At 38.5% G+C, this 16,429-nt stretch overlaps 2 protein-coding genes across 4 annotated transcripts in view; both read right to left on the reverse strand.

Moving 5' to 3' along the window:
- Nucleotides 1–14,800, reverse strand: part of LOC125262962 (tripartite motif-containing protein 16-like) — a 74,274-nt gene extending 59,474 nt beyond the window's left edge. Inside the window, exon 1 of the mRNA XM_048181803.1 lies at nucleotides 14,453–14,800. Within this exon, the coding sequence (XP_048037760.1) occupies nucleotides 14,453–14,720 (268 nt within the window). The 5' untranslated portion in view covers nucleotides 14,721–14,800. The remainder of the gene's footprint in view (nucleotides 1–14,452) is intronic.
- Nucleotides 4,426–6,599, reverse strand: LOC125262973. 3 transcript variants are annotated; one of them, XR_007183672.1, is made up of 3 exons: nucleotides 5,946–6,599; nucleotides 5,536–5,823; nucleotides 4,426–5,436 (listed from the first exon to the last, which is right to left on the reverse strand). XR_007183672.1 is itself a non-coding variant. In XM_048181822.1 (3 exons), exons 2-3 carry the CDS (start codon nucleotides 5,840–5,842, stop codon nucleotides 4,916–4,918), a joined length of 828 nt encoding a protein of 275 aa, XP_048037779.1. In that variant the 5' UTR covers nucleotides 5,843–6,090; nucleotides 6,167–6,599; the 3' UTR covers nucleotides 4,426–4,915. The 3 variants fall into 3 exon arrangements, 2 of the variants coding, with proteins under 2 accessions (XP_048037779.1, XP_048037772.1); XM_048181822.1 differs by having other exon boundaries at nucleotides 5,536–6,090; nucleotides 6,167–6,599; XM_048181815.1 differs by having other exon boundaries at nucleotides 5,536–6,599.
- Nucleotides 14,801–16,429: the final 1,629 nt, after the last annotated feature.

The following is a 16,429-nucleotide window of genomic DNA, read 5'->3' on the forward strand; positions in this document are numbered from 1 at the left end:
TCAGGAGTTTTTGCTTTATAGTCTATCATTAGATAGCCGAAAGGTTGACTCGTAGCATCTTGATAACACTCCATGAAGTATTTGGCGTTTCCGGGGTACATCTGCCGTCCTAGCACAGCCACTTGATTGGCATCCCGCGGGTTTTTAAACAGAATTAAGTAATTTGTGTTTAAGCTAATGGTCCTGCTGGATTTACCTTGGACAAATAAGTTTTGAGTGATGTATATAACGCTGAGATTGCGGTGGTGCACAAATTGCGTAAAGGCCTTTTCGACAGACTTGTTCCCGCAGGCCACTCCCATCAAATCATCCAAAATGAGTAGGTTGGTTTTACTGACAGGTAGTAAATCATCATCATCCAGACACGGGGGAATTCCTTCCACAAATTTAATGTCATACAATTTAAGTAATTCATCGTACAATGGTTGCCAGCAATCATACAAAAAAACAATGTTTTCAATTTTTTTAGAAATCAAATTCATGCCATTTTCCAACAGTTTTTTTACAAAATAACTCTTCCCTGAATTTGAAGGTCCACTTATCACACAACTGAATGGGAACTGAAGTCTGAAATCAAAATCAGAAACATCCCGGGACCCTCTGTGCATCGTAGGTTCAGTAGCCATAAGGAAGGGTGGTGAAGTCGGACAGAAGTCTGCGCTTATTATACACCACCTTAAACCTTTTAACGACTGACTTGTTATGCAAAGTGAGCGTCTTTTTATTCCTCACAATGTTTTCAGTGTGAGCCAGGATGTATTGCGTATCATCAGACAAAGTCACATAACCGTCAACCAGACCGATAAGGCTATCCAGACAGATGGCTTGGGAATTTTTAGCGTTCAACGTTATACCCTTAGCTTTCATGCACACTTTACCTTTGGCCGTGCGATAACCGTAAGATTTTGGGCCGCTGGAGCAAAACTCTGTGATATAATCACCGTCATCTATCTCATTTGTCAGCTCCCCCAAATAATCACCCAGAGGTGGCTCCCAGTCACCGTCCCTAGACACAAAAATGACGCTGTCTGTGTCGGAGTACAAGAGACGGTCGCCTAGTTTGTCCATGAGTTGGTACAATTCCAACCGAGCGTGCGCGGTTGTAAACGCACCTACAAATACATTAATGTCACGAGTCTCAACAACGTCTCCCTTTTTAGGACGATGTTGGACAAGCGCTACGTCGTCCGAGACAAAAGTGAAATATGTCATGGTCTCGGTTTCGCCAAAAACTATTCTGGTGAAAAGTTCGGGATCGTTCACGAGCGTGGTTTGAGGTAGCCCCTCCCTCATCGAGAACCTCCCCCAAAGGCTGTTTAACAGTAATTTGTTGATGGACCTCTGTGCGGGGTTATGATTGATATGTTCAGGATCAAGTTGTATCCCCTCTTTTTCAAAATAACTCTGAATGTAAGTCTCTTTGTCACTGTCTGTGACAACGTTTGACGGGTACCCCGATGCTTGTTGTTTCAACCGCAAAAACGTCTTTACGTATTCGCTAAACAATGTGTCTGATTGTTGCGGAAAGTGCCATACCTCGTCTATTTTCGCGACGACGTACCCCTTCTCGATGGCTTTTAAAAGTTCGATACTGACCCAACACCCCTCGAGCGCCCTCTCCTCGTCGTTGTGGTCGCAGTTTGTTGTTTGGTTTTGATCGCAAGCGCATGTGCGACATAACGGGAACATCAGTTTACCGTTGCATCTGTAAGGGAGAACAGGATGCAATAATTTGCGCGGAGGGTAGACGGTAGCTTTTATTAAACCGTAATAATTTTCGATAGGTTCAAAATCTTTGAAAATGATTTGAGGATGACCGATCGGATAGCTTTTTCTAGCCTGACAAAACGGGTATAAACTGGTAAAATCCAAGTAACTTATTTTCTCAGTTTCGCGCGTTTTGTGGTAGAGTTTATATGCGTTCGTACGTCCGCCGAACAACGCCTCTCGCGGCTTCAACCTCTCTGGGGCGGAATAAGTGCTCATAAATTCCATCACAGCAGGGTCAGTCTTTTTCATCTTGTCCCATTCGCATTCCCAGATCACTTCCATCTGTAAACCGTATGCGTTCTGCAGAATTTCAACCTTGTCGTCAAACCGTCTCCTGAGAACCCCATAGGTTACACCCGACAGGGGGTGTCTCTGATGAGGTTCAAAGCGACACGAATGTCCATGGTAAAAACATCCGTTGTATTCCAACCCATGCCTAGTCCCATTTTGCTCAAAGTAGCCGTCTAAAAAATAACGACCGACCGACACTTCGCCGTGGTTTAAAGCGTGATGAATGTCGACGTTTCGAGTCTTTTTTACAAACTCTAACCATTCGATCGATGCGCTCGAGTACGTCTTACTCTGTTGAACGTATGCATTGTTATGCGTCAGAGCCAGCGTATCTTTTTCGAGATAGTGTGTTTTGAAGACTCCCATACTACAGCTTGCTAACGTCGTGAATCCGAATGGATCGAGCTTGGTGCACTCTATGAATGCCTCGCGGTATTTCATACACCCTTCGCGCAGCAAAACGACGTCATTCACGCCGTAATCGTACAACTCGTTCTTAAAGTTAAACACTTTATCAGTAGTTGTGCCGTGCCACGCGTCAAACTTTGCCTGATCCTTATCGGACATGTTATCGTAGTTGTAGTACTTCTTGTCAGGGTAGGGGCCGACATAACTCTCATTTTCGACCTGTTGAAAAGATGTGGGAAGTAGCCTTTTTCTACGGTGCTCAGGTTTAACGCAGAAGGCATCTTTGAGAGGGCCATTGGGATAAATGCATAGCTGTCAATATACCGCTGGTCAAAAGCGTCATCATACATGAAGATTAATTTACATCCCTGCATTATGACGTCGAGCTTAAGACCCGCTTTGCAAAAATACTCCAGAATTAGAAAGGAGTCGAATCTAGACGCGTAATGGGCAATGAAACAGTACCCTTTATATCTGGGTTGCCTGAATCGGGTGATTAGCTTCGCGATGCAGTCGACGCCGTCGGCTACAAATCTCTTTCCGTTAAAAGTGATTGCACAAACAAAATTGGCGACGTGTTTCCCATTTTCATAACGAGTTTCGAAATCGTAGAAAATGTAATTTGTGGAGGGTTGCTTGGGTGTAAGAGGCTGTATGAAACAGTTATGTACACCGAGAGGTTGAAGAACTTCGTGACAATGTACACATCGATGAGGGGCGCATTCGTGCGGTTTTCTAGCAACAGTGTATCGCCTGTTGCATAGTTTGCAATATTTTATAACATCGCACGGAGGATTACCTCCATCTGGGGTAGGTTTTTTATGCATTTCGTAGCAGTAAGCGGAGTTACAGAAACGCAGGCAATCGGGACAGTGCACCGGTTTTTTAGGGAATCTGTGACATTCGGGGTCATGACACACGTTACATACGTAGTTACAATGATGATCTCTGCGATTTGTGTAACCTTTATAACAAAATTTACACATGTAATCAGCGCCTATGAATGCCGTCAAATTCAGTATCATGTAGTAATGAGCGTCATGCAGATAGAGGCATACTGTTTTAGGATGAGGTTCATCCTGATTTTTGAATGTTTCTATCGTACCGGCGGTCGGTCTGTAAAAAACGACGATTTTGATACCTAACAGGGTTTCGAACGACGCTATGTTGTCCAGTCCAATTTTATTGTGGATGGAGAACCCCGCATTGTTGTGGATAATGGTCGCCATTCTTTCTAGTTCGCTCTCGGGTAAGTGGGGGTTGAGAAAATGAGCGAGACAGATGGAGAAACATAGATTATTCGAGATGTTTAACGGGCAGAATAACGACATTTTTTTACGCTTAATCACCTCGTGACAAGCCAAATCGGTGAGTTTGCGCCGTACCCGACCACCGCCTTGTCTGTTAATGGCTATGTTCGCATCAATCTCGACCGAGTCATCCATCAATATCTGGTCGTCACTCTGTAAAACTTTTTCAAATTGATCCAGAAACATACCGACGTCATAATTACTCCCTGATGTTAAAACAGTATTAATGGGAGTTCTCAAAGAAGGAGCGGACATGGATAAATTGATAACACACCCGTCTCCACCAATATCTTGCGCAAACGTCACTATATCGCTGAAGGTATTGTGTAAAAAATTATGATATGAGGCCAAATCATTAGAGTTGATTTCTCTCAGATTCATCGTCCTACGCAATTGTACGCTGTTGAAGCGTGGTCTTGGTAAAACATGATATCCGTTTACGGAACCACCGTGTCTAATCAGTGCGTCAATGTCGGGACGTTGTGTCTGAGGTCTATCGGTAATACTACTGGACGGGAGTTCAACAGCCTGATTACCTGTTGGACGAGCTGAGTTGTCAGACGTTGGCTGATCAGAATTTTCGGTACCGGTAGGGGTAGCATCACCGATAGATGATGGAGGGATATTGCCGCCGCTATCTGTGGAGAGTGTAGGATCATTACATTTTGAGCCATTATTTAGACCGGCACCATCTTGTACGTTGGGTATGGAGTTGTCATTTAATAAACTCTGTAATCGATCACACAGGTCAACGGTGTGTGATTGTGCTACAAACATTTCTAAATCATCCAAATTATAAGAACGTTGTAACGAAACATCATTTAAAGACATTTCTACAGATTCTGGATACATATTTAACATCTGTCGTAATCTATCACACCTTTGGTCAGAGTTATCAGTATGCAAGTCAAGCTCACGCTGTAATAGCTCTGTGAGAGAATGGTCTGGTTGACAGGAATGCATTTTGTCTCCACAAAAACATTTCTCATCGGCCATTTTAATATTTATTTTGTTCAAAAACAGTAATGGTATCAAAACGGTTTGCTACAAAATATAAAAACATTCAGACGGAAATTTTAAAAGTCATAACAGGTGAAAGAATATACAAATCATAGTGTAATAAAACAGACAAACATTCAATTGTGAAAATGTCTGATCTCTTGTACACCTCTGTGAGTTGCACATAGAAGATCCACCATCAGTCTTTTCTCTCTCAGATTTTCATTACCGTTAGATAGTACACACCCGAACCCTCTCTCATTCATTGTCATCTGCTCATTTAAAAGGCGGATAATATCATCCAAACGGGTTTCAATTCCATCCATACGCGTGTGTATTGCCAGCACTTCGGTAAGGGTATGATTGAGCGTTGCTTCAATGTGCTCACTGCGCTGGTGACCTCGAGATGAACTATTGCTCGAAGCCACTGACACGTTGCCGTCTTCTCCTTCTTCTTCTTGATCTTCTTGGTCTTGTTCTTGTTCATGTGTGTGTTCGTGTGCAGGTTCTTGGTCTTGTTCTACTGGTTCTTCTTGTGATGGATACGGGGTTTGGCCGCCTCTCGTTGGTGCGTCATCTTCGCTTGCCCATGACGCCTGGTCCCAAGCATTTAGCTGTGAATCAGACCATCTTAGTACACTCGCCGACGTTTGTCTTTCTGTAAAAATAGCAGATAACGTCAAGATTTTCACCTATACTTCATATTTTCAGGATTATTTCAGTCAATGAACCTAAAATAATGAATAATGTTCTTTACCGTCATTTACCGAGGGTATATGTATCCTCATAGGGGTGACGACACCAATGATTCTTTTCTTTGCGGGTGGTTCGTAGTCATCACCCTGAAGATCTTCATCTGAAGTAAGGTCTATTGCGTCTGCGTTAGATATTACAACGTCATTGTTTCTTGATGACGGCGTTATAGGCGGGGTACCATTTCTTAATACGATCTCACTGGGGGTGGCGCCCTGGTCCTGCCTTTCGGCCCCTCCTTGCTCTTGTGTGAGATCTATAAAGCCTGGTTGTGTGACTAGCTGGATTAATTCTAAATTAAAACAAAACATATTATCACATATTTCAATTACTTTCAAAATAGATATGAAAATTTGACATGCTGATTTGACATAAACATTACTAAAACCATATCACATGAGAGCATATATTTACCAATGTCTGAGGTTTCTGCAACAAATGCCTGGTCTGATACTGCAAATAAGACAAATGCCAATTGTAATTTTTATGATTTACATATTACGTGAGAACATGTATTTACCCGGTTCTGCGCCGCCTATGTTAAATGTTGGTGTTGTTACTGTAAAATAAGACAGATGACATTTGTAATTTTGTAATTTACATGAACAGAAGTAAAAGTAATAATGTTTACTCACAAAAGTCAATTGAATCAAAAGCATTCAGTTCGATGTTTGAACCTACGGGGCAAATAGACCTGTTAAAACGGTTGATTCAATGTCAGACTAATTTCACATATTTATGCATATTATTATTATTATTAAGAACTAGCACAACATATGCAGAAATGCCTGTATTTAGCATCCAAAACCAGAATTAAATTTACTGGGAATCAAACAGGTGGCAAAATGGCTCCATCTTGTGCCCAAAAAGTGAATAGCACTCCCGAAAAACATTAAACATTTACATATCATGTTAAAGCATGTACAGTAATCCAAAATACAATATAATATGTTTACTTTTAAAAAATGTAGAAATACCAAGAACACAGCACATGCAGAAATGCCTGTATTTAGCATCCAAAACCAGAATTAAATTTACTGGGAATCAAACAGGTGGCAAAATGGCTCCATCTTGTAGCCAAAAAGTGAATAGCACTCCCGAAAACATTAAACATGTACATATCATGTTAAAGCATGTACAGTAATCCAAAATACAATATAATATGTTTACTTTTAAAAAATGTAGAAATACCAAGAACACAGCACATGCAGAAATGCCTGTATTTAGCATCCAAAACCAGAATTAAATTTACTGGGAATCAAACAGGTGGCAAAATGGCTCCATCTTGTGCCCAAAAAGTGAATAGCACTCCCGAAAAACATTAAACATGTACATATCATGTTAAAGCATGTACAGTAATCCAAAATACAATATAATATGTTTACTTTTAAAAAATGTAGAAATACCAAGAACACAGCACATGCAGAAATGCCTGTATTTAGCATCCAAAACCAGAATTAAATTTACTGGGAATCAAACAGGTGGCAAAATGGCTCCATCTTGTGCCCAAAAAGTGAATAGCACTCCCGAAAAACATTAAACATGTACATATCATGTTAAAGCATGTACAGTAATCCAAAATACAATATAATATGTTTACTTTTAAAAATGTAGAAATACCAAGAACACAGCACATGCAGAAATGCCTGTATTTAGCATCCAAAACCAGAATTAAATTTACTGGGAATCAAACAGGTGGCAAAATGGCTCCATCTTGTAGCCAAAAAGTGAAAACTCCCGAAAAACATTAAACATTGTACATTACGTTTAAAACATTTGTGTAAAATCACATCAAACACCACTATTTATGTTTGAATCGTACTAAAACCGTAACAGAAACTGATCAGAACCAAAAATCATTACTTAAAACCAAGTTGATAACGGCATAACCCGGAACAGGAAAACGGCATTGACCGTAAATAAAAGTCTGCGCATGCAGTTATGTTTTAATTATTTGATCATGATATATTTGTAATGTAGAAAAATACAATCACGCTATATTGAGGACAAAAGTAAAACATTGCTTTTTTGAAGATCCTATATCGCAACAACCTCGTAAAGTAAAAATGAACGATAGCAATTTCAACACATCAAGACAGCAAAATTAAAAGAAATATTCTTACCTCGTAACATTTTCTTCTGGACAACGAAGTAGCTTCTGGAAGACTTCTGGCAGAGTTTCAATAAAGATGTGAAAAGACTGTGAAAGTCGGACTCGGATGACCCGCTTTTAACCCCAGCTGGGGATGTAGGGGTGGGCGGTCCCGTGTTGCGTCACGAAATTACTCAAATAATGAAAACATTTGACAGAGTTTTTCATATAACTATAAACAAGCATATATATATATATATATATATATATATATATATATATATATATATATATATATAAGATAGATAGATAGATAGATATTACCAAATTCAAAATTAAAAATTACAAATAACTTATAATTGTGATTGCTTATAGTATTATAATTTACTGTTTTTATATAATGGCAGATCCGTTGGGAGATTGATCACAGAGTCTATATATATATATATATATATATATATATATATTGTTAAAAAATAGATCAGATTATACCTAACATTACGTTTCGCTCAGACTGGCCTTTTCATCAGTGTCCAAAAGATGTCGCCAGAGGTCCGTGCAAAACTCTCTTGGTAGACCACCTGGGCTCACGCGTCTCTTGTGAGAACAGCGCTATGTAAATATCTCAGCGGTGTTAAACAGTTGCCTGTTGTATTGGGATGTTTGTGGTAACAAACCATAAACATTTTCGGCATCCTTAAACAGACAACCATTGTATTGGGATGTTTGTGGTAACAAACCATAAACATTTTCGGCATCCTTAAACAGACAACCATTGTATTGGGATTATTGTTCTAAAAAGCCATAAACATTTTGGGCATTCTTAAATAGTCACTAATTGTATTGGGATTAATATGAGGTGGTCTATTGGAACGATGTGTTATCCTGTTCTGTGAAAAGGTTTTTACACCATGATGTGTGTGTGTGTGTGTGTGTGTGTGTGTGTGTGTGTATGTGAGAGAGCGAGAGAGCGAGAGAGAGAGAGAGAGAGAGAGAGAGAGGCGGATTATAAGTATTAAAACTTCATGATGTTTAAAGGAATTACATTTCCTGATCCCTGGAAATGTAAGATATTATTATTTTCATCCAGCTAAAACTACATTATTATTTAGTAAGATGTGTAAGATATTTTTTATATTTTCATCTAGCTAAAACTATATTATTTAGTAAGATGTTTGATTATTATTATTCAGTGTAATGTGTGTAAATCTCATCCCTAATGTTCATCCCTAATAGGGTATGTCCAACACATAGAGACTTTATATCTGGAATCATTTTAAATCAAATCACTCAATATTCCTAGCTCATTTTTAAACATACAGAGATTTATTTTAAGCATCACCCTTATAGGAAGATTTATTAAAACTTTAAAGATTTTTAAGAACATATTTAAACATTTTGAACATTTTCTCTGGAAAAGGTAACAGACTAAGTGTCCCATAGAATGCAGCATGGCCCATTGTTGTCACTGCCTGGCTGGGTGTGAGCTGCTCACTTGGAAAGACCGAGAGAGAGTGGGAGAGGGATTGGATTGTTCCAATGTTGTTCATTATTCAGTTTAATATATTATATATAAATATATTTTCATTTATTTTAAATAGATCTGTATTACGTGTGTGACGAGAAAGAGAGAAAGAGAGAGAGAGAGAGAGAGAGAGAGAGAGAGCGCGTATATTGCATTGACCCTATTGGTAAAATATTATTTTTTCTCATTTTTGCAGAATGTCTGAACCTCTATTTATATAACCCTGTGACGGAATGCGACACCCCCGAAATATCTGGTCAAACAACCGGGTCAAACGATCATTCACTCCCGGAGCTCACGGGTCAACATCCAGATGGACAAACACAAACAACATTACATTCATCCTAATATCCGGAGGTCATAGGTCAATGACATCGGGGTCAAAGGTTGTGTTGACACAGTCCGGAAACGGAAGGACAAAAGGTCACACCTGTCAAGTCATCAATCAAAGGGGCCATAAATCACTTTTTGACACATGCCCCAGGGTAATCACTACTGGCAATACATGCATTCATCGTCTCAATCGTGTATTTATTGTCTTGAAAAGTGTTTATCTGGATGTAAAAGTGATGGTTAGGGAGCTCTAGAAGACATGCAGTTAGTTCCTGTTTTCTTTTCTTCTATAGATGAATTTCAGATGAGTTTTTGTTTCTTTAGCGCCCTCCGGCTGCAGTATGACTTGGAAACTCCATTCATGGAATAGCCTCTTCTTCTTTTAGATGAATTTGTGGACTAAATATGCACAGAGAGCGCCCTCCGACTTCAAGGATGAATTGAAAACACCAGCGCTCATAGTAATAACAATGAATATTAAATAAATATAACTCCTCTGTATAGAAAATTGACATAAGCATATGAGAATCCAACATTTCTCCAAATGTGCATATTTTTAAACTAAAAAGCTTATATTCAGACTCTTTGCATCACAGAAATACATTATATTTTAAAGTATAATATAAAACCATTACTTTATATTGTAATAATATTTTCTGTATGTTTCATATATCATGATGAGCTTGAGACATCACAGAAGGTTTTTTTCACAGCCTACCTGACTGAAATGGCTCATTAATATGCAAGTCATTTCAGCTCATTACTATCCAATTCTTTTGTCTTCTCAGGTGAGAATGGCCCATTATTCAGTGGTGATTCACGCCTCCACGCATACTGTGTTTCTTGGCAAAAAGTGTCTTACAAAAACTAAATCAATATATTGTTTTATATGAAGGAGTAGGCAGCATAATTTTTACATAATTTTGAAGCAAAAACTCTAGTTTACAACCTCCAATACCCTAAAGTATTGTAAACACAGATTTACTATACTTTTTTTGGCCTTATTTCAGTGACTTAAGTTTTTTGTTTTTTCAATAACCACGCATAAATGTTATTCCTTCAAAAAAAACAATCATGTACATACATGTTCCTCATATATTATTGTAGCCTAGTTTGTGCTGAATACAGTGTAATGACACTTTTGTCATTTATATGTTTATGAACAACTGAAAAAAGCACAAATGTCAGGGCATGTCAAAACTTCTCCAGGCCCCAAATCAGCCTCAGACTCCAGAGGGTTAAAGACCAAATTTCTACTGGCTATTTCATCTCTTAAAAGAATAGGAGATCTTCAAGCACTTTCAGTTGCTTCTTTGTGTTTGGAATTCGCACCTGGAATGGTCAAAGCGTTCCTGCACACTAGACCAGGCTATATGCCTAAGGTCCCCACCAACGTCCCAGGTCCCATCGTACTTCAGGCCTTCTATCTTCCTCCATTTACAACTCTGGATCAGGAGAAACTCAATCTGCTCTGCCCAGTGAGGGCTTTAGATGCATATGTCTACAGAGCTGCCTTGTGGGGCAAAACAGATCAATTGTTTGTGTGTTACGGGTCTCCTAAGAAAGGAGGCCCAGCATCTAAGTAGAGAATGAGCAAGTGGGTGGTCGAGGCTATCTCACTTGCTTATGAGGCGGCCAGACAGCCATCTCCATTAGCTGTCCGTGTCCACTCTACTAGGGGTATGGCGGCCTCAAAGGCCTTAATGTTAGGAGTATCCATTAATTGACATATGTGGTTCAGCTGGATGGTCATACCAGCACACACGTAGGCTGGACGTAGGCTCCACTCCGGGGTCCTCAGTTCTGCCTACAAGATAAAAAACAGGCACGTGACTCTACGGCGTAGTTGGGATAGCGTTCCCATCACGTCATATGACATAGCGTCGACAGTTCCCATGAAAGGGAACGTCTCGGGTTACTTGTGTAACCCTGGTTCCCTGAATAAGGGAACGAGACGCTATGTCACATTGCCATACCCCCAGCATACCTGTGAGCGTCTTGCTTCAGCCATAATCCAGAAGCTAGCGTTCTTTGTTCTGGGTATGCTTTATAGTTTCCTGGTCCGTGACGTCACCCGCCTCTGACGTCTTGTCACATTATTGGTTGGATACAAGAGTGCTTCACGACGCAATTGCGCAGAGGGTTCCCATCATGTCATATGACGTAGCGTCTCGTTCCCTTATTCAGGGAACCAGGGTTACACAAGTAACCTGAGATGATTTCATTAAATTATCTTTATTTGTGTTTTGAAGATGAACGAAAGTCTTGACAGGTTTGGAACGATATGAATTCATGTCATGATAAAAACAATGTTTTAACTTACAATATATACATATTTTAATGATTTCAAAATACTATCAAAAATTTAAAAAAAAAATGTATAATCGCAATTCATTTAGGCTACATGAAATATGCCCTTACTGTATTTTTTTCTTAAAATATTTTTTCATGCTTTCATGTACAGAAAGATATATTTTTTTGAGGAGGCTGCAACAACGACTAAAGCCAGGGACACACTTAACGACTGTAAGGCCGATTATAAATGTGATTTGATACTTTCAACTGATCTTGCCAAAAACGTGAAGTCAGAGCCAGTTGCGTTCAGTCTGTTTATAATCTTTAAGTATTTAAATCCACTTCAGTTGAAGGAAAAAGTTTTTAAGTGTGTTGATTTCAGTCTTAGAATGTTTCTTCTAGTCGTTCAGTGTGTCCCCAGCTTGAAGGAGTCAGCAGTGAAGGAAGTAATCATTAAAATGTAAGTTCTTTGAGAATTTGTGCACCGTTTATTAATTTATAAGGTTTTATAGCAGAGAATGAAGTGTTTATCAGTTCTGCATGGATTTCAAGGTCATGGATGGAGCACATCTCCATTCCCCGGAGTAAAGGTGAGAAGCAGAGTTAAGATAAAGGTTGAGGTGGTATTTTGGTCTTTAGGACATACCTGTTACGTTCCAGCAACGTACCACTAAAACATCGCCACAACGAATATGGAAATCACAAAGTAACGTCGCTGGAACGTTAATCGGGACGTCGTTGCAACTAATATGAGCGTCGCCACGACGAATATGGGAATCACAAAGTTACGTCCTTAGAACGTTATTTGGTACGTCGCTACAACGAATATGGTCCGGTCCAGTTACGCCATCACAACGTAACTGTGTTAGCTGGGTTTTCATCAAAAACCTTAAAGGATTAGTCCACTTTTAAATAAACTTTTCCTGATAATTTACTCACCCCCATGTCATCCAAGATGCCCATGTTTTTCTTTCTTCAGTCGAAAATTTAAGTTTTTGATGAAAACATTCCAGGATTTTTTTTCCTTATAGTAGACTTCAATGGGCACCAAACAGTTGAAGGTCAAAATTAGTTTCACTGCAGCTTTAAATTGTTCTACATGATCCCAGATGAGAAATAAGGGTCTTATCTAGAGAAACAATCACTCATTTTCTGAAAAAAATTTAAAATTATATAAGTTTTAACCATAAGTGCTCATCTTGAACTAGCTCTCTTCTTCCTCTCTATTAGAATTCCAGCAGTGTAGACGCTGTAGTGTATTACTGCCCTCCACAGGTCACTAATTGTTATATACTATTGAACTAGCATATTGCACATAAAAATTAGTTCAAACTTTGACCTGTGGAGGGCAGTAATACACTTAGCAGTGTCTAGACTGCCATGGCATTTGTATTATGGATTAAATCAACATCAGAGACCTGCCTGCCCACTGCCACCACAGCCAGTGCTACTGGGCAAGACCAACCACTGGCCTACCATGGTGTCTCAAAAAGGAAGGTGCAAGTGGTTGTAAGTGTATTGTTAGGGTGAAGTGCACCAAATGTAATGTGTACCTGTGCCTCACCTCTGAAAAAAAAAAAGCTTTGTGAAGTTACGTACAGAAAAAGGTGAAGTTTCAGGGATTATGGGGGGTTCATGTTCATAACCTTCCTCTCATAAGATTGCGTAATGTTGCATTTTCATGAATTGCAATGTTTTTGGTTTTATATCAATGTTTTATGATACATCATGAACAGTATCATGTTTGTTTTTAACTGACTACATTTGCAAGTTTAATAATATTCATGAAAACAATGAAATTCAAAGAATATAAAGCATTATTCAGCAAAAGTGAATGGAATAAATAAAAGCCCAAGATGTTGGAAAATATGAATAAGGTGTTTATAATTACTGCTAAAGCTTATAATAGCACCAATTGATTCAATACAAACAACATTTCTGAGGAAAAATATTAACTATATACACACTTACTCCTTAAGTTATTTCCACTATTGTGCATTGTTGCCATATGGCAACATATCATAAAGTACAAGTTTCAAGTTTTTTTTCTCTTCTTTTTCTTTTTTTTCAGTTGTTCCCCTTAAAATCATTAGCCTCAAATTCATATTTCACTAAACTCAATCCCTGAAACAACCATTCTTTGAGATAATGGCATTATTATATCCAACTGTTGTATGAATAAAAATCATAATAAAACTATAACAGATGTGCTGTGAACATTAACTATGATACAATGTTATTTCTTTTCATATCTGTCATATTATTTCAAGTTCCTCCATTGTCCAAATCTCAGAGTGTTTCCTAAAAAAGTTATGACATCTGAGTATGATGATTTAAATGGACACAGGTCTGGGCTTCACTATATCTCTGTGCTGTCCAGCGAGTCGAGCAGCATTGCCACACAGATTTTGATAGGTGCTTAGCAATAATAAAACAGGCAGTGAGCCAAAGCTGTTTATTATTATGTTTTTAATTATTATATCTGAGGTATACTAGTATAAGGATAGTATTTCTGAGATAAACACATGTAAGTTGCCAAATTCATGGACATTTTCATTCATGGACATTTCCCTGAAGGAAAAATGAAAAATCTAGTTGAAGTTCTTGTTTTTTTAATGTTTTTGAAAAAAAAAAAACTGCTTTCAATCACTTCGTGATTGACGAGTGTCGTCTCACCTTGTTTTTCCTTTTTGATTTCTTCAATCTGAGCTTCACACTTAGCCAGTCTGATTTCCAGATCTTGTTTTTCCTTTTTGATTTCCTCAATCTGATCTTCACTCTTAGCCAGTCTGATTTCCAGATCTTTTAGTTCCTTCAGTACATCTGTGCATGTTTTCAAAGGACAAGGCAATCCTGAGACGGCAGATTCTGTCGCGAATATGACATTCGGAGCGAATACAAGACATTTGTACAGAAGCAGAAGAACTGCTACTCTGAACTTCATTCTTAGTGCTTTAGCTAAAGCGTGTTGGAGATGTGTGTGCTGTATCTGTATGTTCAGAGTGTTACAAATCGAATGCTTTTGTACCATAATCTTCAGTAATGCTCACATGATTAACAATTTAGCCAATGACAGACAAAATAGCCTACAGCATATGACTGTTTCTCAAAATATATTGTTGTGCTGGCTTAATGTTTTACAAATGTATGCAATGTTGACAGATTAAAGTTGTGTTTTCTTTGGCAGCTTTAATCTTACAAAACGCTGAACTTTGGTGCTGGATAGTTTGTACTGTTATTAAGCCCAGACATGCATTCCTCTATGTTTGCAACATGTTTTTTTCTGCATTGACTGTAGTTTGGATTCTGAGAGCCGCACAGTGACGAAACGCGGCTGTTTGAGATCCTGCTGTGCTTATTCCATTAATTCATGTATTATATCATACAAGGTATAAATAATTTAAATATACATATCAAATACTAGAACATGTGTATGATGTAGTATTTTAGTTGATTTACTCTTGCCAAGCTCTGATTTCTGAGACACACACACAGAGGAAACAGCAACGCAGCTATTTAATTTGTGCTCAATTCATTCAAAGAGTTTACGCTCATTCATTATTGCAGTGACCCTAAAGGTTTGTGTATAATACTGTGTTTTCCCCTGGCTCTCCTGAAATCCAGAAACACGAGGAGTGACAGTGTCAGTGTAACCGGCTTGTCACTGACTGCTGTTACGTTTCTCTCTGCATTGTGTACAATGAAGACCAGGGCTGGATTTCCCAAAACCTTCTTAACTCTACGTCGTTCTTAAATTATACCTTAAGCTGAACCTTAACGCTAATACGTGTTTCCAGAAACGTTCTTAGTTAAGTGTACCTTCTGTAAGTCATACTTTCATAAGGTTGGTCTGGACTGCTCTCAGCTATACCTTATTATCACTGTTGACAGTCAATACAAATATAATTCTGAAGCTGTAATACACCCAGTGTTCGATTAGGATTATGGCAAAGAATAAAATGCAAAGATTCACTGCTAAATTCAAACGTGCTTTAGCGCTGATCCAGAGACAGATGCTTGTCATGTGTCACAACTATTCAGTGTTTTTAACCTCATCAGGTTTATTTTAGGTTTTAGACATTTAAAGACATTCAGACATTCAGGCTGCTGCATAAAAAAGACAATTATAGTTTGTTAAAATCAAATTCCATACACTGATGTCTACAGAAGCTGAAACAATAACTTGTATATCAAATTATATAATTTGATGAAGTAATACACACATATCAGAAGCACATTGTTTATGAAACAATAAAATTTACTCTATACCTCTCCCAGTTCACCAGCAACATAGGCTACTTTTATGTATTTTGGGGAAGATTTCGTAAATCTGACACCTCTGAATTGCCGTGCAAACTCATCGCGCGACAAAACACATTCTTACAGATATTTTACAATCAGAATATATCATAAATTCATTATATAGGAAGCTTTAGAGCATTATGAATCAGTGTATCGAATCAAGATTCAGATCGTGTTTCAAACTGCTGAAATCACATGACTTTGGTCTGACTTTTGGTCATCTGAACACTCCGAACAGCTGATTCGACACTCTGATTCATTATGCTCCGATGCTTCCTGAAGCAGTGTTTTGAAATCGGCCATCACTATATAAGTCGTTATTTTGTTTTGTTTTTCTGGCGCTCCAAAAAT

The sequence above is a fragment of the Megalobrama amblycephala genome, linkage group LG1, assembly GCF_018812025.1.
Source record: "Megalobrama amblycephala isolate DHTTF-2021 linkage group LG1, ASM1881202v1, whole genome shotgun sequence".
NCBI classification, from domain to species: domain Eukaryota; kingdom Metazoa; phylum Chordata; class Actinopteri; order Cypriniformes; family Xenocyprididae; genus Megalobrama; species Megalobrama amblycephala.

Coding starts and splice junctions, on each gene's coding strand:
- LOC125262973 (XM_048181822.1), bottom strand. CDS start 5,842: ATGTTTTGTTTTAATTTAGAATTAATCCAGCTAGTCACACAACCAGGC. Junction 5,437..5,535: donor TATACCCTCGGTAAATGACG/GTAAAGAACATT, acceptor CTATTTTTACAG/AAAGACAAACGTCGGCGAGT.